We start from the raw sequence: 24,192 nt of genomic DNA, 5'->3' as shown, positions 1-24,192 counted from the left end.
CTACCACCTGCCTACGTCATACACACTGAGGGAACAGAAATTCTCGCTCGGCCGTTAAACACTCGTCTAACATATGTCACCTCCTAGAAGACCTCGACCTTGATGTACTCAGTCTCACCGAGACATGGTTCACAGCCAGCTCTACCACGAGTTTTGACACTCTCCTCCCCGACGGCAACAATATCCTCTCAGCTCCCAGATCCAATCGGCCTGGAGGGGGTGTAGCCCTCATCTTCCCTGAGTGGATCCCTGCCCCTCATATTCTCACTCAAGCTTACTCCTCGTTTAGGTGCCTCGTCTGCAGGCTCTCTCTCTCCTAGCCACTCTCTTACTGTGGCTACTCTCTACCGGCCCCCTGGTCAAATCACCTCCTTTCTCTCTGAGTGGGCTGACCTCTCCTCTTCCCTCTTGGCCTCCACCACTCAACTTCTCCTCCTTGGTGACCTAAACATTCATCTTGATTCTACCTGTCCCTCATCTTCACTCTTTTGCAACCTCTGCGTTTCACTCTCCCTCCCCATCCTTCCTTTCGGCCCGACTCACTTGGCTGGCAACACACTTGATGTCTTAATCTCATCCAGCCTCCCCCCTCCACCCCCCCTTACCACTCCTCTCTCCTGGAGTGATCACTGCCTCCTCTCCTCTCATCTCTCCATCTCCTCCCCCCAAGCCAAGTCCCCTCCTAGATTGCCACCCACCTTCTCAGATATCCGGCCCATGAAGCGTTGTCAGTCAAGGCCTTCGCTGCAACCCCCCCCCCCCCTCCCATCCTCCACCCCAGGCAGACTCACACCTCAGCACAGCCCTTTCTTCTCTACTCCTCCATTTCTGCTACTCTTGATACTCTTGCCCCCGTCATGAGAATCTGTTTGAAGTCCAAAGCCAAGTGCAATTCTTGGTATGACTCTGACCTAGCTACACTTAAACAGAAGTGTAGGGCAGAGGAAAGGAAATGGAGGGCTTCTTGCTCATCCTCTGTGAAACTGGCCTGCCGCCTGCTCCAAAAGCAATACCGACTCGCTGTCTGCACTAAGAAGAGAGTCCACATATAAGCCTGCATCTCTGCGGCATCTAACAACTCGGCTGAACTTTTCAAAATCTGCAAGGAGCTGACCAACCCTGCTGCAGTCTCCACCCCTCCTCTCTCCTCCCAGGATCTTTGAAATGCCCTTGCCTCTCACTTTATCTCTAAAACCCTCTCCTCTGCTCCACCTCCTCCTCCCTCTCCTTCTCCTCAGCCTGCTGACCCCTCATCCCCCTTTCTCCTCCTTTCCGCTTTTCTCCCCTGAGATATCTAGACAAGTCCGATCTATGAAAACCTCATCAAAACAGGTCCATCCCTGCTCCTCTAAAACCATTAAGGACCACATTGACACCCTTGCACCGGCCTTTGCTGATTTCTGCAACCTCTCCTTTGCCTCTTTCCCCACCCCTCTTAAACACTCCCTTGTGCATCCGCTCCTCAAGAAATCTACTGCTGATCTGTCATGTCCGGAAAACTACCACCAAATTTCCATTACTCCCTTTTTGGGCAAGCTCCTGGAAAAGCTGGCCACCTCTCAGCTTAATCTCCATTCGGACTCTGTTGGCTCCCTCCATGACCACCAATCTGGCTTCAGGCCTGCCAGAAGTACTGAAACTGCTCTCCTGAATATCCGTCAAAACCTGCTCTCCAACCTCGATTCTAACATTACCTCTGTCCTCATCCTACTTGACCTTTCCTCTGCGTTTGACACGGTCAACCATACCACCCTGCTCAATCGTCTTCGTGACAACCTCGGTATCACTGATCAGGCTCTGGCCTGGCTGACCTCTTTTCTCTCTGATCGACCCTCCCAGGTACAACTTGGGTCCTTCCTATCTTCTAACTCCCTTTCCACATGTGGTGTTCCCCAGGGGTCTATTCTTTCGCCCTGGCTTTTCAACCAATACCTGGCAACTCTCGCTTACTGCATCTCAATGTTCTGCTCAACTTCCCAGTGCTATGCTGACGACACCAAACTCATTTTCAGGCTTCCTTCAGCCTCCTCCTCCTCTCCTTCCCTCATCTCCGATTGTCTAATCGTCATTCAAAATTGGTGTGCCGCCGATGATCTATGTCTAAATGCCAACAAGACTGAGATCCTCCTTATTGGTACACCATCTCCATCCTTTCCTCTTACTCTCTGGCCGGCCTCCCTTGGCCCTCCTCCCACCCCACTTGCGCGGCTAAGAACCTTGGGGTTATCTTTGACTCTACACTTTCCTTCTCCACACACATCTCTGACGTCTCCAAAAAAATCTAACTTTTTACTTCACCTCCTAAGAAGTACTCTACCTTTCCTCTCCTTCCCTCAAAAGCTCACTGTCTCCCAAGCTCTGGTTCTTTCCAGACTGGATTACTCTCCACCCTCTACAACTAATTCAGAACAGGACTGCGAGACTTGTCCTTGGCCTCAAGCCCTGGGATCGTATCTCTCCAGCCTTCAAATCCCTTCATTGGCTCCCAGTGGATGCAAGGATTAAATTTAAAACCCTCTGCATTATCCACAAGGCTTTCTGGGGCCTGGGGCCAAAATACCTTCAACTATCCCTCCGTAAACACCTCCCCTCTGGAGCCCTTTGCTCCTCTACTTCTAACTCCCGCAGGGTTAGTCGTTTTGCAAAAAAACGAGCTGGGGGTAGATCCCTGTCTTCGGCTGGGGCCTCCCTTTGGAACAGCCTCCCGGCCACCTTGAACCTTGAGGAAAAACATCTTCGGTTCCGGAAACTTCTCAAGACCTTCCTCTGCCTTTGCCCCCCTTCTCCCCTGTTGATCTGTTTCTTCTCATGGCATTGTGCACCTGGCCACCCTCTGTTCTTTCGAGCTCAGGTATCTGCTCACCCTGCCACCCTCCTGCACTGCCTCCAGACCACCATCTGCACTAGGGTTCTGTATCTGGACCCATACAGTCCCCCTCCCAAGTTTCTTCTGCACTTATCAGATATACATTTCTGACTAACTTTCACCTGCCAATTGCTGGCTGCACTACCATGATTTAAGGCCCTTATTTATTATTTATTCTATTTTAGTATTTATTTATGTTTTCTCTCCTCTGCTTGGCACTTTCCACTCCCCCCTTCCTTGCACTTTTCCCCCCATTTTCCTTTCCCATGCACTTGCGCTTTCTTAAATGTCACTGGGCCTAGTAAGATCGCTGTTTTTTTCTCTCCCTTATTCCCTTCCCTTTTTACTTGCTCACGCTCTGAAACACTTGTGTACGAGCGCGATATAAATAAAATATCATTTCATTTCAATGTTAGCCATATAGGATACCAAGGTCAGCACACCCGTAAGGAGTTACATCTGCAAGGGGGCCTTAGTACAAGTCCCTCTGTCAGAAAAATAAAGCCAAGAAGGCTAGAAAGAGGTGTAGTGGGCTCAGAGAGTTAGCTAAAAGAACCCCAACATGGAGCCCTGTCCTAAAAATAGGGTAACTCAATCTTGTTCCAAAGGTCCAAACATGGGACAGTTCATGGTCCCCAAAATATCCTAGTCTAGCACAGTCTCGGGGAGATAGCGCTCAGCACCCTGCTAGCCTCTACAAACGGTCTTATGGATGTGCTGCCAAGCTTGCACCTGGCCTCAATTGTTCTGGATCTAGTGCAGAGCTCATCTCTTGGCACCAAATACAAGCAAGTACATCGGCCACCCCACCCTGCTTGCTTAGGGTTTTGCCAGGCAGTGATACGTTTATGCATCAGCCACTGCTCACTCCCCAGAGCCAAATGGGAACTATCCATCAGCTGGTCATGTCTATAGTTGGGTCGGATCCTCCCAGTGTCTGATCTAGCCGTCCGCGCGCCACTCCCCCTTGAGGTCTTCTCTCCTCCCTCATCTGTAGCCTGGTCTGTGCTCCTTCCTGCAGCAAATGACTGGAGGTGAAGAGGGTGTTTGGGAAGCAGGCTCCCTCCTCACACCAGAGGGTACATGCATTCGAGGCCCAGGTGAAGTTCAGGGCCCAGGGGAGATATCACCCCCACCCTGGGAAGATGATGTTTTGGAAAACCGACCAGTGTAGTCCCCTTCTACTTTTGTACTACGAAGCATGAAGGTCAGCGACATGACGGGGGCTCTGAGGGCTTCCCCATCCGCGTTGCTCTAGGTACCACTTCATGTAGTGGGTGAGCACCCACTGGTCCCCTAAACTCTTCTGTACCTCTGCTCCGCCACACTGTTTTCAGATCAGCTTTGTGTGGAGAAGAGTCTAGAGAAAGCGCAATGTGCATCATCCTGTACCCCAACCCTTCTTTCCCACCCTACGAGTTGCCCTGGACTGGCCATTCACACCCACCACTATGTGAGCCATGGGAGGCTTGGAGGAAACCCTGTTACCTAGCTGTGGGCAGTCTCCTCCATTCTCTGCACAGAGCTAGGAGAGAAGCTACCCTAAAGGAAAGGGGTGGGAATATTCAATTGTGGGTCGGGGATCATTTGGAGCAGTGCTTGCCTGCTGTCCACACCAAATGATCACGGACACCATGGACAGCTGGTGGGCGCTCAGACCTGGGTGATGTATAGGACCAGATGTATGTATGTTACAAGTGTTGAAGGCACGTCCTCAGAGGTTGGGCGATGTAACTAGGGTGGGGGTGGTTATTAATCTCGGGAACAATGAAAAGAGAAGAGCGTGATGGACAGTGGAGGTGAAATGGACGCCCAGCCTGAAGATCAAAGAGGAGCGAGGTTTACAAGATGCAAGTCAACATATCAAAACATGATATGGCCTGGAAGCTTTATTTGCATTTGCTAGTTATCTAGAAGAGAAGTCATATGTGATGTTTATGATGGTTTGGCTCTACTTGGTCGAAAATATTTGCCCTTTTCACATTTGACCACATTTCTTTTGCTCTATATTTGGTTGAAATGCAGGGGGGTCACCCCACCCCACATATATATATATAATTAAATTTGACTAAATTTCGATCGAAGAACGATCAAAATAATTTGGTCAAAAGTAAAAAGGTCAAATGTTTTTCGAGCAAGTATGCTGATATTGTTTATGATGGGAGTGAATGGTGAGGGAGGTTCGCTTGCAGTAGTTGCTTCAAGTAGCTATGGCCATGATACATTCACTGTTCATATGTCCTCGTATCACAGCCTCACTATGGTATACCAGTCTGCCCGCACTTCCTCCAGTTGCCTGGCCACTTTCACTCTGCTCTCTGCATCATGTTGTCCTTGTGACCATCTGTGTAGGTCTTTCGCCTTCACTGACCACCTCATTGCCAACACAATCCCTTCCTCCCTTCCCGCTTACCCTGAACTGGGAGCTGACTGTCGGTTTCCGGCGCTGGGTTCCCATTTTCAATGTTTCTTCACTGTTCCGGCTCGAGACCTTTTCAAAAAGATCATAAATGAAATCCAACCTGAAAAATCAAAACACAATTAAATGTACATTGTAGGAAGTCAAAGAAATGGCCAAAATCATCACATCTCTGCACGTGGTAGATTCCAACAGTTCTCATAGGATCCTTCGGGTTTTGGGATTGACCGGTCCCATTCTTCATACGGAAGCAGCTGTAACTGAGGAGGTGTGCTTGATTAAACTTAGAACCTCATTTAGCATAGCGAGTCTCACTAAACACAGTGCAGCCTCCACCACTAAATGAATCGCGCATTAGTGCGTTGAACCCTACACCCATCATACGGTCAATACACGTTCTATGCACTGATGCCATATCTTGCAGTTCCTCTACACCAGAGTAGGCTGTCTTCCATGAATCCCCTTCTTAATGGATGCTGCGGCCCGCCGTACAGTCAGGGCCTATGCAATACCTTTAGCTACCAATAGGCCGTAGCATGAACACCTCAGTACTTGCATACTACAACAAGAAAACCCAAGGAAAGGGGAGAAAGTAAAGAAAATTGGGCGGTCCAACTCTGAATCCCCGGAAGCACTCAGTAGAAACGGTGCTCTGCAGAATGTCTATCTCATGGAGAACATCTCCCACGGGTCCTAAAACTGAGTTCCCAAGTGGCCCCTGAGAGACGAGCAGCTAGCGTATGCTGGACTCAAGTGCTCCAGGCCGCAAACCCTAGCGCTCCGACAGGTAAGCAGGTGCACCTAGAGTGTGACTCTTGCTCATCACAGCAGACACTGTCCTTGCCGTAAAGCCTTCTGGGTCAGGGAGTGCGGCACAGGGCTCAGCCAGCTACGTGGACACCCCTGGAGGCGGAAAAGGCTTTTGATGACGTGGCATGGGATGGCCTCTTCAATATAATCCATGGATTTGGTTATCATCTTATTTCTGTCATTTAGCGGCTAGACTCCACGGGCATGTTATTTATCTGAGCTCCAGATTCTGAGTGAAGGATGCACATGGGTCATTAGTCCATACTGGATACTAAACATACTCCCAGTGCGGCCCTCCACAATTCATTCTGCATTTCCTTCCACTGAGACTACTATGCTAGTATCTTAATGTGTGCATGATGCAGTCATGAGTTGAGCTGGGTGAGAGTGGTGGTGAGAGGTGTTTAGAAGGGCTCTAAACACCTGGCTTTTCAGGTGAAGGGATATCTTCCCTTTTGCCTCTGGCCTCCTGGGCACCAGTGCCAAGATTCCAGTGGGTGAACATGCACTTCATAAATCCTAGCATACCTAGTTTAGCTTTCTATCCCACTTTGGCTCATGTAGCCCTCTTTCCAAAAGCCACATCTTCTCTCCTCTTAAAAGCAAAGGTGAGGGTACCGCCTCTGATAAATGTGGATTATATCTGAACACTTGCAGAAATATTAATAATTTATCATTAAAAATACGAAGTTTCAATAAGCTAAATACAATTAAACGGGTTACTCAAAAATCCGAGCTACCCTTACCATTGGAAGTTCTCTCCATCTGAGGGGGTGGGGGGAAGGTTGTGAAATTACTAAAGTCAGAAAGCAATTAAAGCTCTTGTTACGTTATGTGATGAAATATACACACACGATACTCAGCTCTGTTTCAACGGGTTTATTTACATAGAGAGTTCCCCTGCAGCTTCCGAAACAATGCCCGTCTTCTTCCCGTGTGATTCTGTTCATGTTCCAGAATCACACGGGGAGAGGACTCCAATAGGAACCCTGACCAAAGAATGTTCACTACAACATTCCACATTATAACATCTCCTCCCCCACAATATTTACAAAATGCCGTGAATAACTATGTACAGGCATTTAAAGAAAACATACAAGCATATAACACATAAACATAACAATAACTTGATAAAAGGATACATGTGGGAAAACTCTCCCACAATGATTGAAGAAATGGCGAAAATGATGACAGCTCAACAAATTAACAGTTTCAATAATAAATAAAATCCTTTTCCTTGTTTGGCACAACTCTTCTGGATCTTGTACTCATTGCATCATCTCTCGATATTCTTGCATAATTCATGGGTCTTTTTGATGAAACAGTGTTCTCCATAAACACATGTTCCTGATCTACGCCACTTGGAAGACTGCATCGGTGCCTGTCCTCCTCTCTTGTCATAACATCATTGCATGACCATCTGTTACCATCCTCTAGAATTACAGATTTTTTTGAACATTCCACTACCCTTTGTGGAGAGCGATATTTGGACTCTCCCTTCATAACTCTCCTGGGTTCTTTCACTCCGATCCAATCTCCTTTCGTGATATTGCTTTCCTTAACATACCTCTGACTTTCATAATACTTTTTATATTATTCTTGTTTCTTCCTCAAGATTCAACATTCTCAGCCACATCTCTCCAGCCACTCTCCACTGCTCCTCTTAGTTGTCCTTGTGCCACATCCGATTTCGTGGCCTCAACCCATTCCTCCTTACAAAAATTGGGATGTATTTGTGCTATCACACAATCAGTTTCCTCATCATTCTCATCAAGATCTTCATCTTCTGAAGAACATGGCAATCGGGAGAGACAGTCAGCAACCATGTTCGTTCTTCCTGGGATATATCTGATGGTCACATTATATTGCATGATAATTAATATCCACATTCTGATGCGTGGAGAAGTTAAATGTGGAGTCTTAGGATTCAATATGTGAATGAGAGGTTTATGATCCGTCTTAAATTCAATGGGGGTTCCCCATATAAGCCCTTTAAAATACTCTAATATCCATTTGACAGCCAGGGCTTCTTTCTCAATGGTGGAGTAGTTCTTCTCTGCACCTTTTAAAGTTCTAGAGGCGAAAGCAATCGGCACCACATTTCCTCCCTAAACTTGTTCTAAAACACCTCCCAATCCTATGTTGCTTGCATCCACAGACACAATAGTCTTTGCACTGCAATCGAACATCTTTAGAGTGGGTTCTTTGTTTATTAACATTTTAATTGTCTTCAATTCATTTTTGCATCCTTCAGACCATTCAAATTCAGAACTTTTAATCATTAGGTTCCTCATCTGAGTTGTTCTGTCTGCATAATGGTCTATAAATTTCGAATAATATTCAGTAAGACCCAACAAACTCCTCAGCTGATCCTTGTTGGAAGGATCAGGAAGCTTGAGTATTGTGTTTACCAAAGTCTCTTTAGGTCTGATCCCTTCAGCATTAATGCACTGACCTAGGGAAGTCACCTCTCTTTTCTTTATTTTGCATTTCTCAATTTTTAAGGTGAGGCCCTTTTGTTGTATAATTTGCAAGATTCCTAGCAATTTGGCGTCATGATCTTCTGACATCGCAGAAACCAAAATATCATCCTGGAAATAGTACACCCCCTGTAAACCCTCAAAGAGATACTGCATCAGTCTTTGAAAAACGGCAGCCACCAATGCCAAACCAAATGGCATCCTCTTAAACCTGAATGCACCCAAGGGCGTTATTAACGATGTAAGGTGCCTGGATTCTTCTTCTAGCACCACCCGATGGTATGGGGTTATGTAGCAAAGTACTTTGCGGGCTCCATCATGGTAAGCATCTCTCCAATATTAGATAGGGGATGTTAATCTATCCATATGTTGTTATTGAGCTCCCTGAGATCAACACACATCCGGATTGACCCATCCGGCTTCCTTACAATCACAATGGGAGAGAGCCACTCCGAACTCTATAGGCTCAATGATGTCTTGGGAGCACACATTTTCTAGTTCCTTTTTTAGTGGCTCACGCGTGGCAATTGGTATGTTCCTCAGCTTATGTACCACCGGCCTCGCCCCTCTTTTAAGTATTATACAATGCTTGAAACCTTTGAGCACACCAATGCTGTTATTGAAAATGTTGGGAAAACTTTGAGCCAATGTTGCAGCAGAATCACAACAGTTATCTATAACACTCAATATAGGTGTGCTCTCACCCGGGTGAATCTTAATTCTCAATGCAGCTTGTTCCACCAGCCCACTATTGAAAATCCATCTTGGGCAACTTACAACTTACAATATGTTTGTCTTCCTTCAAATACTAGATGCACCCAAACATAACCTATAATGTTAATTGGAGATTTACCATAGCCAGTTGCTCTGACCTTAGTCACATGTAGGTCCTCCATCTTCCTCTGCAAAGCTCCCAGAAACGTTTCTGTATCCACCATTGTATAAGGGGATCCTGTATCAACCATGACTCGTAGGGTAACTCCATCAATGGTCATAGACACCCATGGACCCATTGCTCCCTGGCTCGATGTGAGAGCCAGAATCTGCACCTCCTCCTCAAATTCAGTTGTTACTGCTACCACATCGTTCCAATCAGAACCATCTTCAACAGCCCTCACTCCAGAGGTAGCACCTCTACACACTTGAGCATAATTCCTGTTAACATTTCCATGCGCATTAAATCTGCCTCTTCCTCTAACGCTGCGGCACACTTTCCCAAAATGGCCAACTTGACCACACCTGAAACATACATCCATTGCTGCCGGGCAGTCTTTATCTGGGTTGGCATGTTTATACCATCCACATTTGTAGCATTTGGTTTTGTGATCTGAACAACATCTCCCTGTTTTGTTTGGAGTCAATTCCTAGGTCTGACCTCACAATCTTCTTCACCATGGCAACCAAAGCTTCTTCATCTTTGTTAACTTCCCCATCATGTACAGCTTGAACTGACTTGACATCAAAACTCTCTTGCTTGCTTTGCACCTCCCTCATACACTTTTTCCCTAATTCAATAGACCTGGCAATTTCCAACGTTTGTTCCAACGTTGGATTTTTCGCCTGCCAAAGTCTCTGTTGGATTTGGGAGTCAGCAACATGTAGAACAAGTTGGTCTTGCAAGTACTCATCTGCCACACCTGTGAATTCGCATGTAGCTATGAGACCCCTTAATGCCGAAAGATATGCATCAACGGATTCATTCTTAAGTTGCTTTCTGGAAAAGAATCTATATCTGTCCAGGACTATGTTCGTCTTGTTCCCAAAATGTTTGCCAAGTTTCAACAATGCAGTTTCATATTTTCTCACACTGCTTGCAGAATCTTCAGATCCCTCTCCAGCATCATTAATTTCTGGTAAAGTTTGGAATATTCTTAATGCTTCTGCCCCCACGCCGTTGAGTAGGGTGGCCTCCTTGAGGTCATCATCGTATTTTGACCACCAATGGCCCGCAAATAAACTTGAAAATTGTCCAACCACTGTTCCCATGAGCAGACAGGACTGCTGGGTTGAGCCAAAAATTTCACAGGAGCTACAATGTTCTGCATGACCAGTCGAATATCCTTTTACACTGATGAAAAATCAGCTTAATTGCTCTGTAAACCAAGAAAATTGTCCCAGGAACAGCGTTTTAAATACTGCCGTCTGACCATGTACACTGAACCAGATCCATTCCAGTGAGATCTTTAATTTCTCATATGCTTGGTAGCAACAATTTATTTATTTTTTAAACTGTCCACTTGCATAGAACTCCTCTCATAAAGGCAACTTTGAATTGCATTTAATTCCTTTCATGGGCGTTGAACTGCAGTCAGTGCACAGTTAATTTGATAACTTGTTTCATTTTCAGGCTTAATGTTACCTGCTTAAAGCACGTGCCCTGTTGCAGCATCACGATTGTCCGCTTATACATGTATCAACACCCGTTCCTTTGGTAAGTGAAATGGTGTGCACGATTCACTTGCTACATTCAACTGTACTGCCGTATTTCATTTTCGTATTATGTTGCCATGACAACTTATACAACAAGATGGCGCACGTAGCGCACGTCGCTGGGTGCTTTACTAAAGTTTCTTCTTCACTGCTTCACTACAATGTCAGCAGCGTGCCCACGCATATGATGTTTATGCATGAAGTTCTTGAACCGTTGTGGCTCGCGCAACACTGAAGTCATGCAGCTCTCGAGATGCAATCAACACCCCACTTTCTTGTAATATTGTCACTTGTTCGTACCTCCAGCTTGGTGTTTGTGGGTTCTGGCTGACTGTTTTCTCCTCCACTAGCTCTCGGCAGTCATCTACAGCATGCCGTGGGGAACTCTCCCATCCTCGTCGCCACTTGTTACGTTGTGTGATGAAATATACACACACGATACTCGGCTCCGTTTCAACGGGTTTATTTACATAGAGAGTTCCCCTGCAGCTTCCGAAACAACGCCCGTCTTCTTCCCGTGTGATTCTGTTCATGTTCCAGAATCACGCGGGGAGAGGACTCCAATAGGAACCCTGACCAAAGAATGTTCAGTACAACATTCCACATTATAACAGCTCTTCCCAAAACCCAACCTGCTCACTCGCCAGAAAGGGGCAGTGCCTTTTCATTAGCAAACAGCAAAACTACATGTTGTGTTTGGGTGCAGAATAGAGAACTTGAAATATATTCTCAACTATTGGGTGTCCTGTCAGGGCTCCCCAAAACGAGCAGGCTGCAGAGCTTGTGGGGGCAAAGCATGGAAATGGCGGCTAACTTATTTTTTGAAGTTCAATAATGGCTACCCTGTGCCTGATCATGCCACGCCCATTGGATGTGAGCCCCGCCCATTGGCTGCGAGTACCTGATTATGTCCCGCCCATTGTCTGCGAGTTTGGGGAGGGAGCGGGCAGGTTGGGAGCTTCCCAATATTTGCAAGTCCTTGGAATTGCCACCGTCACCCTCCCTACCCCACGCCACAGTGACTACCCGGGATCCAAGGTACTAACTAGTTGTATGTGTGGGGCGCACAGCAGAAACCTTGATGAGAGCGATGTAACTAGGTAAGGCACGCAGGGGTGATTACAAGTATCGGTGCAGGTAACAGGTGCTAGAATGTATGGGGGGCTCCAGAAAGGGACCATTAGGGTTAAGTGAAGCAATCAGAGACTGATGAGGTGTTCCTTAAACCAAATGGTCTTGAGGTTTTTCCTGAAGGGTGGGTGCAGCAGGGAAGAATTATATGCATTCGCACCTCGACCCAGAAGCAGGGTGCAAAGCAGGAAAGGAATGTTCCTGTGGCTTTCTTGGAGCCTGGCAATGTGGAGTCTTCTGCTGGTGCACGGGCCGATGGAGACGGGGAGTTCACAGCCAGGTATAGTAGTGATGGTTTGGGTGGGACAGCTTTGCAGGTGATGCCGGCAGCTTTGGACATGATGCTTACTTCAGGATGAGGGTGAAGTGGTCGTCGAATTCTCCTAGTCCTGTGTTCAGGCATTCTGCTATGTGCTGGATGGGCAGGTGGCATCTGCCGCTCTTTCAAGTGGCACGGTTCTATCGTCCAGGTGGGTGGGGGGGGGATGACCTGGGCCTGGACATCGGTTCGGAAACTCAGGGACGGGATGGAAGGCTTGACTTTGTGCAGGAGCACAAGCTACGACCATGGCGCTTGGGTTTCCTTGGTGATGTGTGGTTTGAATGAAAGGTCGTAGTCAATAGTAAAGCTGAGAGATTTTGCACTGGATGAGAGTTGAGGCGTGAATCCTACGACCTTCGGTTCACGCAGCCAATTCTGGACTTGGGCCGGCAGAGAGACACTGTCTACACCACCCTATCTACCATAAGATCATGTATGTGCGCTTTCCAGTTACTGAGTTTGCGCGAGCCTCTATTTAGCATGTTGGAGAGAAGGGGTAACTTGGAGCAGGAGGAACTGGGGGTGAAGGAAAGTCTGCTTATTGAAAGTATTAAACTCTGATCACTGCAGAGAGGCAGATGCTGGGGGATTGTTCAAGGATGAACCACCCAGGCAAGTTGCACCAGTCTAACCTGAGAGGTGCCCAAAAGCATCAATCACTCTTTGGCCCTGTTACCCCAGCATCACTGGTTGCCGGGTCGTTGCCCAGGAAGACAAGAACAGCCCCTTAAAGAAAATAGTGTGTGTTAACTTTTCCATCTCTTTAAAAAGTGAAGAAATATTGGCTACTTCTGAGTGACCTACCCCAATTTCTCAGTGCCTGCATCAGCCAGTATCAGCACAAAGGAAGGAACACCCCCACATATGTGCAACCCCGCACAGCATGCCATCTCACACCTACAACCATTGACAAAACTATCCACCTCATGACCCATCATTCCTGCATCAAAGGGAGGTGGCACGGTATTACCCGTGCAACAAAATACCCATGATATTGGTGTTTGTAGAGTGCCATGTAACCCCGAGAGGGCCTCCAGGTGCTGTAGATGCAAGAATAGTAGAGTTGCCTCAGACAGAGGGTGGAAAAGTGCAGCCTTAATACAATGGTTCTCCTGCAACGGATCAAGAACAGATGCCTTGATGTGTGCAGGATGTCTCGACTAACCCTGATGCATGCACCCCACCTTGGATATCCGTGGTCACCACAAACCCTGATGCATCCACTCCACATTGGATATCCGTGGTCACCACAAACCCTGATGCATCCACTCCACATTGGATATCCGTGGTCACCACAAACCCTGATGCATCCACTCCACATTGGATATCCGTGGTCACCACAAACCCTGATGCATCCACTCCACATTGGATATCCGTGGTCACCACTAACCCTGATGCATGCACTCCACATTGGATATCCGTGGTCACCACAAACCCTGATGCATCCACTCCACATTGGATGGCTGTGGTCACCACAAACCCTGATGCATCCACTCCACATTGGATGGCTGTGGTCACCACAAACCCTGATGCATCCACTCCACATTGGATGGCTGTGGTCACCACTAACCCTGATGCATGCACTCCACATTGGATGGCTGTGGTCACCACAAACCCTGATGCATCCACTCCACATTGGATGGCTGTGGTCACCACTAACCCTGATGCATGCACTCCACATTGGTTATCCGTGGTCACCACTAACCCTGATGCATGCACTCCACATTGGTTATCCGTGGTCACCACTAACCCTGATGCATGCACTCCACATTGGATATCCGTGGTCACCACAAACCCTGATGCATCCACTCCACATTGGATGGCTGTGGTCACCACAAACTCTGATGCATCCACTCCACATTGGATGGCTGTGGTCACCACTAACCCTGGTGCATGCACTCCGCATTGGACATTCACGGTCACCACTAACCCTGATGCATCCACTCCACATTGGCTATCCGTGGTCACCACTAACCCTGGTGCATGCACTCCGCATTGGACATTCACGGTCACCACTAAGCCTGAAGCATCCACTCCACATTGGATATCCGTGGTCACCACAAACCCTGATGCATCCACTCCACATTGGACATTCATGTCACCACTAACCCTGATGCATGCACTCCACATTGGATGGCTGTGGTCTCATCATCTGTAGCAGGCATCAGTGCAATGGTCGATATGAAGGGTGTCTCAGCCTACCGCTGTCTCTCTATGAAAGATATCTCTGCCTACCTGCTGTCTCTTTATGAGGGGTGTCTCTGCCTACCTGCTGTCTCTTTATGAGGGGTGTCTCTGCCTACCTGCCTTCTCTCTACGAAAGGTGTCTCTGCCTAAATGCTGTCTCTGCCTACCTGCCGTCTCTCTATGAAAGGTGTCTCTGCCTATCTGCTGTCTCTTTATGAAGGGTGTCTCTGCCTACCTGCTGTCTCTTTATGAAGGGTGTCTCTGCCTACCTGCCGTCTCTCTATGAAAGGTGTCTCTGCTTACCTGCTGTCTCTTTATGAAGGGTGTCTCTGCCCATCTGCTGCCTCTTTATGAAAGGTGTCTCTGCCTAACTGCTGTCTCTTTATGAAGGGTGTCTCTGCCTACCTGCTGTCTCTTTATGAACGGTGTCTCTGCCTACCTGCTGTCTCTTTATGAACGGTGTCTCTGCCTACCTGCTGTCTCTTTATGAACGGTGTCTCTGCCTACCTGCTGTCTCTTTATGAACGGTGTCTCTGCCCTATGCCTACCCGCTGCCTCTTTATGAAAGGTGTCTCTGCCTAACTGCTGTCTCTTTATGAAGGGTGTCTCTGCCTACCTGCTGTCTCTTTATGAAGGGTGTCTCTGCCTAACTGCTGTCTCTTTATGAAGGGTGTCTCTGCCTAACTGCTGTCTCTTTATGAAGGGATGAAGGGTGTCTCTGCCTAACTGCTGTCTCTTTATGAAGGGTGTCTCTGCCTAACTGCTGTCTCTTTATGAAGGGTGTCTCTGCCTAACTGCTGTCTCTTTATGAAGGGTGTCTCTGCCTAACTGCTGTCTCTTTATGAAGGGTGTCTCTGCCCTCTGCCTACCTGCTGCCTCTTTATGAAAGGTGTCTCTGCCTACCTGCTGTCTCTTTATGAAGGGTGTCTCTGCTTACCTGCTGTCTCTTTATGAAGGGTGTCGTCTCTGCCTACCTGCTGTCTCTTTATGAAGGGTGTCGTCTCTGCTTACCTGCTGTCTCTTTATGAAGGGTGTCTCTGCCTAACTGCTGTCTCTTTATGAAGGGTGTCTCTGCCTAACTGCTGTCTCTTTATGAAGGGTGTCTCTGCCTACCTGCTGTCTCTTTATGAAGGGTGTCTCTGCCTACCTGCTGTCTCTTTATGAAGGGTGTCGTCTCTGCTTACCTGCTGTCTCTTTATGAAGGGTGTCTCTGCCTAACTGCTGTCTCTTTATGAAGGGTGTCTCTGCCTAACTGCTGTCTCTTTATGAAGGGTGTCTCTGCCTAACTGCTGTCTCTTTATGAAGGGTGTCTCTGCCCTCTGCCTACCTGCTGCCTCTTTATGAAAGGTGTCTCTGCCTACCTGCTGTCTCTTTATGAAGGGTGTCTCTGCTTACCTGCTGTCTCTTTATGAAGAGTGTCTCTGCCTACCTGCTGTCTCTTTATGAAGGGTGTCTCTGCTTACCTGCTGTCTCTTTATGAAGGGTGTCTCTGCTTACCTGCTGTCTCTTTATGAAAAGTGTCTCTGCTTACCTGCTGTCTCTTTATGAAGGGTGTCGTCTCTGCCTAACTGCTGTCTCTTTATGAAGGGTGTATCTGCCTAACTTCTGTCTCTTTATGAAGGGTGTACCTGCCTAACTGCTGTCTCTTTATGAAGGGTGTATCTGCCTAACTGCTGTCTCTTTATGAAGGGTGTCTCTGCCTAACTGCTGTCTCTTTATGAAGGGTGTCCCTGCTTACCTGCTGTCTCTCAGCATGTTCAGGATGTCGTCTCGGAAGGTGTCCCGATTCTTCTCCAAAAAGCCTCGGATGTTGTAAAGCACCTGAAAGAAATGCACGTGGTTCAACCATCAGGATAAGAGCTGCTCAATTCACAAGCAGCTGCAGGCACGATAACTAAAGTGCACGATAAATAATGTACACGATAAATAAAGTGCACGATAACTAAAGTGCTTATAGATGTGTTCCAAGGGAGTGGGGCTGGTACACAGAGAGAGGGACTTGAAACAAATGAAGTATTTAGGTGCTGAATTCACAGCTGTTTGGACACGACCAATGGTGCCAGCTATGTCTCTGCATCTACCAACAGACCAGCGAGCACCAGAAATTACAGGTATATCCCAAGAATACACAGGTGAGCACTACCAGCGCCAGGTATACACCAGCATATAAATCACACCAGAAAGGACCACCAGGGCCAGGTATACACCAGCATATAAATCACACCAGAGGACCACCAGGGCCAGGTATACACCATCATATACATTCACACACCAGAGAGGACCACCAGTGCCAGAAATATGCCGGCTTACATAACCACACACCAGAGAGGACCACCAGTGCCAGATATATGCTGGCTTACAGAACCACACATCAGAGAGGACCACCAGTGCCAGATATATGCTGGCTTACAGAACCACACACCAGAGAGGACCACCAGTACCAGATATATGCTGGCTTACAGAACCACACACCAGAGAGGACCACCAGTGCAAGATATATGCTGGTTTACATAACCACACACCAGAGGACCACCAGTGCCAGATATATGCTGGTTTACAGAACCACACTTCAGAGAGGGCCACCAGTGCCATATATATGCTGGCTTACAGAACCACACATCAGAGAGGACCACCAGTGCCAGATATATGCTGGCTTACAGAACCACACTTCAGAGAGGGCCACCAGTGCCAGATATATGCTGTCTTACAGAACCACACATCAGAGAGGACCACCAGTGCCAGATATACACCATCATATACATTCACACACCAGAGGACCACCAGTGCCAGATATATGCTGGCTTACAGAACCACACATCAGAGAGGACCACCAGTGCCAGATATATGCTGTTTTACAGAACCACACACCAGAGAGGACCACCAGTGCCAGATATATGCTGGCTTACAGAACCACACACCAGAGAGGACCACCAGTGCAAGATATATGCTGGTTTACAGAACCACACACCAGAGAGGACCACCAGTGCCAGATATATGCTGGTTTACAGAATCACACACCAGAGAGGACCACCAGTGCCAGATATATGCTGGTTTACAGAATCACACACCAGAGAGGACCACCAGTGCCAGATATATGCTGGCTTACAGAACCACACACCAGAGAGGACCACCAGTGCCAGATACATGCTGGCTTACAGAATCACACACCAGTGAGCACTGCCAGTGTCAGGCTACTGTCCCTGCATATACAATCATACACAAGACATGGCAACCAGTGCCAGGTATGTGTGTGCATATACCTTCATTCATCAGAGACCAGCACCGGGGCCAGATCTAACCCTGCACATACAATCATATGCCACAGAGGGCCAAAAGTGCAGTCTACATCTCTCCATATACAATAATGCTCCAGTGAGTACTTTCAGTGCCAGGTCTATGGCTGTGAATACATCCATACACCACAGAGGAGAGGACCTTCAGTGCCAGGCACCAGCTAATCACATGGAAGCATACGTTGGACAGAAGCAGGTGCATGGCTGTATATAGAATCAACTTCAGAGACCTCCAATGCCATCTACCCCATCAAGACTCTGCCAAGGTTGATATCAGCATGCAAAGACTCGCACTCAAGAGCGAGCATCCACTGTTGGACTTTAACCTGAACATGCAGTCACGCGGAGTGAGGAGTGGCCTTGAGTTAGTCACGCATGAATGAAGACGTGAAGGCCTCATGCTTGAGATGTTTGGTTCTTGCTCAGCCAGATGTGCCAGTTCTTCTCAATGGCACCTGAATGCTCGTAGTCACTGACAGGGTGGAGGCGGTCCCTCCCCACTCCTCACTCTTATTGGCAAAAGCAGCCGTCATTCAGGAGAAGATCTTCCTCCGACATGCACACAGATCTATCATTAATGTCTCCTGGCGGCGGAGCGGACAGAGGACTTCAGCCCAGCCACACCGCTGCATAGACCCAACACATCCTCTGTAAAATCACCCCTTCCTCCCCTAACCCTGCAACCCCTCCTGTGGATCAACCCCACTCCATACATACCTCTCCAGCGTAGTGCTTGATGCCAAACTGGTGGTCCGTCACCCTGGGCTTCACGTAGTAGTGGTTACCCTAAAACAACAGCGGGGGAGATCATTATTCAGCGCCCAATGAGAGAAGACCAAGGAGCGCAGCATTCCACACACCACAGAAGTCAGAAGAACACATCACTCACTGGTCCATCGTCATGTGGTGGCAACCCAATCTGTCCAGAAGAGGGGGGGGGGTATTACTGTGCAAAAGGCCATTTCATGTAGGCCATTTCCTCATTCACCCCCTTCAAAGCAAGTAGGAAACCGAACACCAAAGCTAGGCCTGAAAGTGTCCAACAACAGACAATGGAGTCTACATTCTGGCAAATATATCCAAAAAAGGGGTCAAAGGCTACCCTTGTCAGTGACGCTAAGGTGGGTTGTCTTAAAAAGTGCAGTGGAGCTTTGGATACTGAGTATCAGTGTGCTCTTCCAGAAAAAGTGCAGACAGTTAAGTTCTGAAATGTATTAGTTCACATCCGACAAAAGAGTATTTAAGATAATGACATATGCCGTCCTGGGCACAAAGAGGTATTGTATATAGATCACAATACTTTGTACATATTTCAGTGGGTTAGTACAATTCAAGTGACTGTGATTTTATGTACTGCTAATAATAAGGCAGTACACAAGCATGGTCATGGACCCACCAAAAAAGAGGGTTCTTTTGCCCTTACTGTATACGTCTACATTCTGGCTACATACATACAGATTTATGCAGCCAAGTGCTTTGCATAAACAGGAAGTAAGGATTACTGATGGGTAATCTGAATGAGTATTGTATACTTTTGTAACATAGCCTTCTAGTGGGTTATGTGCCTCTAAACGTAAAAATTGATGCAAGGACAGAAAGAGTGTAGGTGACAACGTGAAGAATTCGAGGAGGCGCCCTAATAACGTGGGCAGTGTTCTCTCCCCCCCCCCCCCCCCCCCCCCCGTTAAGGGGGAAGTGGGCTGGATGCAGCCTGAGGAGCGTGAAGTGCACCAAACCTAAGAAATGCCTGTGAAAGGCAACAATGGAAACGGGCGTGCCAGGCTGCACATAAGCCGGCGGGCGTCCTGCTGCATGAGAATCCATTTTGAACAGCAGGACATCCGCCGCACCGAAGGACCTGGTTTTTGTTTTCCACTCGCCCACCCAGCATGGAGAGCGGCAGAATGGCAATGCCTGGCCGTTGATGTCGCAGAACGGCGAGGCAGTGTTTTGGCGACCAATGGCAAGATACAGACTCTGAATGAGCCATGGGAAAGCCGGAAGTGTCTTCACCCTTCTCGGGACCAGCACTTCTTGGGGGCCTAAGTGGCAGGGGCGCTGGTGGTAGCAATGAGGGCTCAGCTTCCCCCGAATAAACAGCATTCCCCCAGCCCAGGAACACCTGCAAGGGCAGGCGGGGCTCAGACACGAATGGTTGGGGGAGCTTTGGTCTACTGTGGACTTGGTTCGGAAAGGGGGAAGCAAGTTTTGGACACGGAGCAGTCGCCGTACCTTCAGAACTATTTTCACAAAGTTTGTAGTATTTTGAGTTCATTGTGGTGTGAAAATAAATCTGCTACCTTTTTTATGCACCTTACTGGGGGGATACCGAAAGGGACAAAGAGAACGAGCAGAGGTTTTGGTACAAAGATGGACAGATGCCCAGGTTATGTCAATAAAACATGGCAGAGACGTTCTATGTCACGATCTGTGCTGCAGAAAAGGTGCTAGGGCCTTCCTACACTGAGTGGAGGTGGGGGATGTTCCCTTATTCCCCCCATAAGGGCCAGCACTCTTGAGCCATCCGGCATCACTGAAGGAAATCCGCGACACTGTAGGCAGACACAGCTGGATGTGCCAGCTGCAGGGTTCCCTGAAAGGGCAACCCAAGGAGTACATTTTCTTGGTTGGGAAAAGACCAACTGCAGACGAACAAGCTATCAGGAAAAGGGGTGCGAGTATGTTTTCGGAGCCGGTGCATTCTATTATGGGTGTTGCATAGCTCCCTGCTGTAGGCACCCACACATACCCTGGACATAAGAGAAACGCCGGCAGTCCCGTTGCCTGGGAACGCAGCCGCAGGACGCACTGCTTGGCGGTGCGGAGAAGCACAGTAGGGTAGGCTTTTGGGGTCTAATAGAACCCTATACCATGCACCTCAAAGTTCCTGCCTCCAGCAGTGGTCGAAGTGTACGAAAAGAAGTAGTGGAACTATGTTCCCTACTGGCCTGCCCCGCTCCCCACAGACCTCATTGCCACCCCCCCCATGCAAAATAAAAAACCCAAAACACATGTGCCTGCTGTTTAAGAAAACCTCCTGTGCAGTGCACTGAAAGTGCAAGTTTCAACTTCTTCCTACACTTTTATTTTAAAACGAAACCGTTCCGGAACGGTTTCTTTTTAAAATAAAAGTATAGGAACGGTAAAACCTAATTAAAAGAAGTATAGGAGCACCGCTCCCGACCACTTCGACCACTGGCACCAGCACCTGAGCTGATCAGGAAGGAAGCAGACCACGCTTTTGCCTCTAGAAATAACCAACAAATCGGATATAATTCAAGCCTACATCCTGCTCTGCCTGCGTCATTTCCTGTTTATATTCTTATAAGGATATTATCAGAATCTTAGAAGATCGTAGACAAAAATGATATTTTACAAGCATTCAATGCATCTGTGGGCGTCGTGCATTCTTATGCAGATCACAGTATTGCTTTTAAATTCCCACCAGTGTCCTACACAGTTCCTTTGAGCTACCTATAGGTTTCATGAAAACACCGTAAAGCATTGTTGTGTGGGCAGGGCTGGTCCAAAGACATGCACCCCGCCCCTGCAGACTGCGTGTAGTTGTGGCATCCCTGGCAATGGGGCCATAGTTGCTGTTTATTGACACCGCGGGGGACTGCCTAGATTCAACGCGTTTTAAAAGCAGCCCCACTGGGGGTATAAGAAGACCCCCCCACCAGAAAAGCAGAGACTGTATCCGCACCCGCCACCCCTCTCTGCTGACTCGAGACCCCCAGGAGGTCCTCATCCCAAGAAGCATGCATGCTGCCTGCTCATGGACAGGCTGACAAACCTGCACACGGTTGAACTCGCAATCCCTAAATAGTTTGGGAGAGGCAAGGGGGATGAAACATTCCCATTCTGTAACCGACTCAACGCGGCACACTGGGGTGCGTTCCTAGCGGAAGTGCACTCCTACAACCAAAGGCCACGACCCGAGCCTGGAAAGTTCCGGAGCGACATTCAAAAATAGGTTTTCATAGAAAGTGTCCTGAAAGCAGGAAACCGCCTCTCAGAAGAAGCTTCGGGGGGCGGGGCGAAACAAGATAACACTTCAAACAAAGGGGTGGGACACAAAGAGAATCATGGCAAGAGCAAACATGGCGACCATGTAGCTATGCGTCAAGTGCAAGGGGCAAAGGTGACGGGTCAAGTAATACCAATGGTGCGTCTAGTATTTCCTTATGCAGCAGTCAGATTACCAGAAATAGTGGGCCATAGAAATACACCCCAAACAGTGTGGTGGAGGCAGGGGAGTTGGTAGGTCTGGAAAAGACCCGGGGCTACGCTTATGTCGGAACTGTCGAGACTGGGGGCTAGCTAGCCTTTTGGTTGTAGCTCCTGAGATTCTATCCGGGGCTAGAACCAAAAGACCAGGGGCTATAGCCCCCTTAGCCCCCCCCTAGCAACGCCTCTGGGTGGAGGGGAGGGGGAGTTCGGAAGTATTAGAGGGCAAGCGAGGCAGCGACTGGTATAACCCACAGAGTATGGGTTGCCCACTCGCAAGCTCACTGCAGCTTCTCAGCTGCCCAGTAGGCAGACAGAGTCCCTAACAAGCTCTGGGTACAGGTGCTGCGGCAGCCAACCCAGTGTAAATGGCACCCCCCTTAGAAAGTGAGGGCCGCAAGGCCCCATAGACACAGGAAATCACCTTAGCAGTCAGCCCGACACGCATGGAGAGCCACCACTGTGTTGGTCAATTCCATTTCATTTTTGTATCACAATAGCAAGCAACAGACCAGCAGCGAAGATCAGGTTAATCGACAGTCACCATTGTGTGAAAGCGCACCAGTAGAGATGTGTGTATAGTAGTAATACAGTATTCCAGAAATACTGCTTGTATAAAAGCGCACAATTATTTCACACGTTCCCAATAGCAAATCAAAGTTTAATAAAGAGGAATTCTGTGGAAGAGATTGAAATGCTTTGTAAAAAGAGAATATAAAATGGAAAGCAAGACAACCATCGACCCACAGAATGGTCGCATCATCAGAACAGTAGAAAAAACATGCAATTAAAAAATCGGAGACACATAATAAGGTTAAGTATACCAGGAACTATATACATTTCCTCCAACTTAGGTCCACATTTTACAATTTCATCCCTATGCTTCAGGGATTCAGAAAGCAAACTATACAGCGTAGATCAGAAAGGAATAATAAGAAAAGAAACACCAGGCGCCATTGTGTGAAATCAGACTCAAGTTTTGGAATCGGATTCACAGTTTCCTGTGGCCATCTTGGTTCAGTGATTTCACTTCCTGCAGCCATCTTGAGTCAGCCCACTCTCTAGCAAAAGACCATAAGTGAATCTTCAGGGGACACCAATCGGGAAGAAAACGTCTCATACCAGCAACACCAGGAACAAAATCAGAGACCAATCACTGATAGACTAGGCCATCAGGTGACAAGAGCGTGTGACGTCTTATCTGAACTCCCTAGGAGCGTCCTAGGGCACATCAGTAAAGAGTGAAACCAGTCAATGACCAGCCTCTTCGCCTATGAACCTTTGCGTTTGCCTTCCTCCCTTCTACACCTGTGACTACTCCTAGCTTGCTAATTACTTTACGGTCTCTCCACACTGCAGTACTCTCCTTTAATGCATTTGCTTCTGCTCTTACTCACCCTCTCTCTACGCTTTCTCCAAACATGCTACAACTTCCTCCTTTTCTATCCCTATCATAAAGCTCAAGTCTAGCACTGAAACCTGGATTTCTCCATCCGACACTGCCACTCTGGCGGCCCTACATGACTCCGGACTATCCTCCATTCACTCTCCACAAATAGGAGGTGGAGGCGTCGAAGACCTACACCGTGCCTCAATGCCTCACAAATCTCCAATGCCATGTCCTCTCCTACCTCTACCTCTTTTGAATTCACCATCTCTACTATCGCTCAACCACACTTGGTTCACATCATCTCCATCTATCGCCCTCCTGGTTCAACTGGACCATTCTTGATTAATTTGGGCAGCTTGATTCTCTTTCCACAAAACATCACCTCATTCTCTTTGGTGACTTTAACCTTCCTTCTCCAACCACTTCTCAGAAATCTGAACTTCAGTCTTTCTTAATGACCTCACTCTCTACTCCATCCATAACCTAACTACCCACACCAAGGGTAACTCTTTGGATCTCTTATTCTTCTCCTCCTCTCGCTCAGCCACTAATACGGCTGTCACACCATCCTGAGCTAATCAGCCCATTGTTTCTGCCACCATCTCTTTCCACCCTCTGACCTCTCCTCACCAAT

At 47.9% G+C, this 24,192-nt stretch overlaps 1 protein-coding gene across 1 annotated transcript in view; it reads right to left on the bottom strand.

Moving 5' to 3' along the window:
• LOC138489261 (unconventional myosin-X-like) overlaps positions 1–24,192 on the bottom strand; it is a 788,454-nt gene that overhangs the window by 283,857 nt on the left and 480,405 nt on the right. The window contains exons 16-18 of the mRNA XM_069616957.1: positions 18,656–18,724; positions 16,384–16,466; positions 5,280–5,388 (exon numbers count right to left, since the gene is read on the bottom strand). Of these exons, the coding sequence (XP_069473058.1) occupies positions 5,280–5,388; positions 16,384–16,466; positions 18,656–18,724 (261 nt within the window). The remainder of the gene's footprint in view (positions 1–5,279; positions 5,389–16,383; positions 16,467–18,655; positions 18,725–24,192) is intronic.

This window comes from Ambystoma mexicanum, chromosome 9 (genome assembly GCF_040938575.1).
Source record: "Ambystoma mexicanum isolate Mex_15411 chromosome 9, UKY_AmexF1_1, whole genome shotgun sequence".
Classification (NCBI taxonomy): Eukaryota; Metazoa; Chordata; class Amphibia; order Caudata; family Ambystomatidae; genus Ambystoma; species Ambystoma mexicanum.
This window is presented reverse-complemented; position numbering and strand designations above follow the sequence as displayed.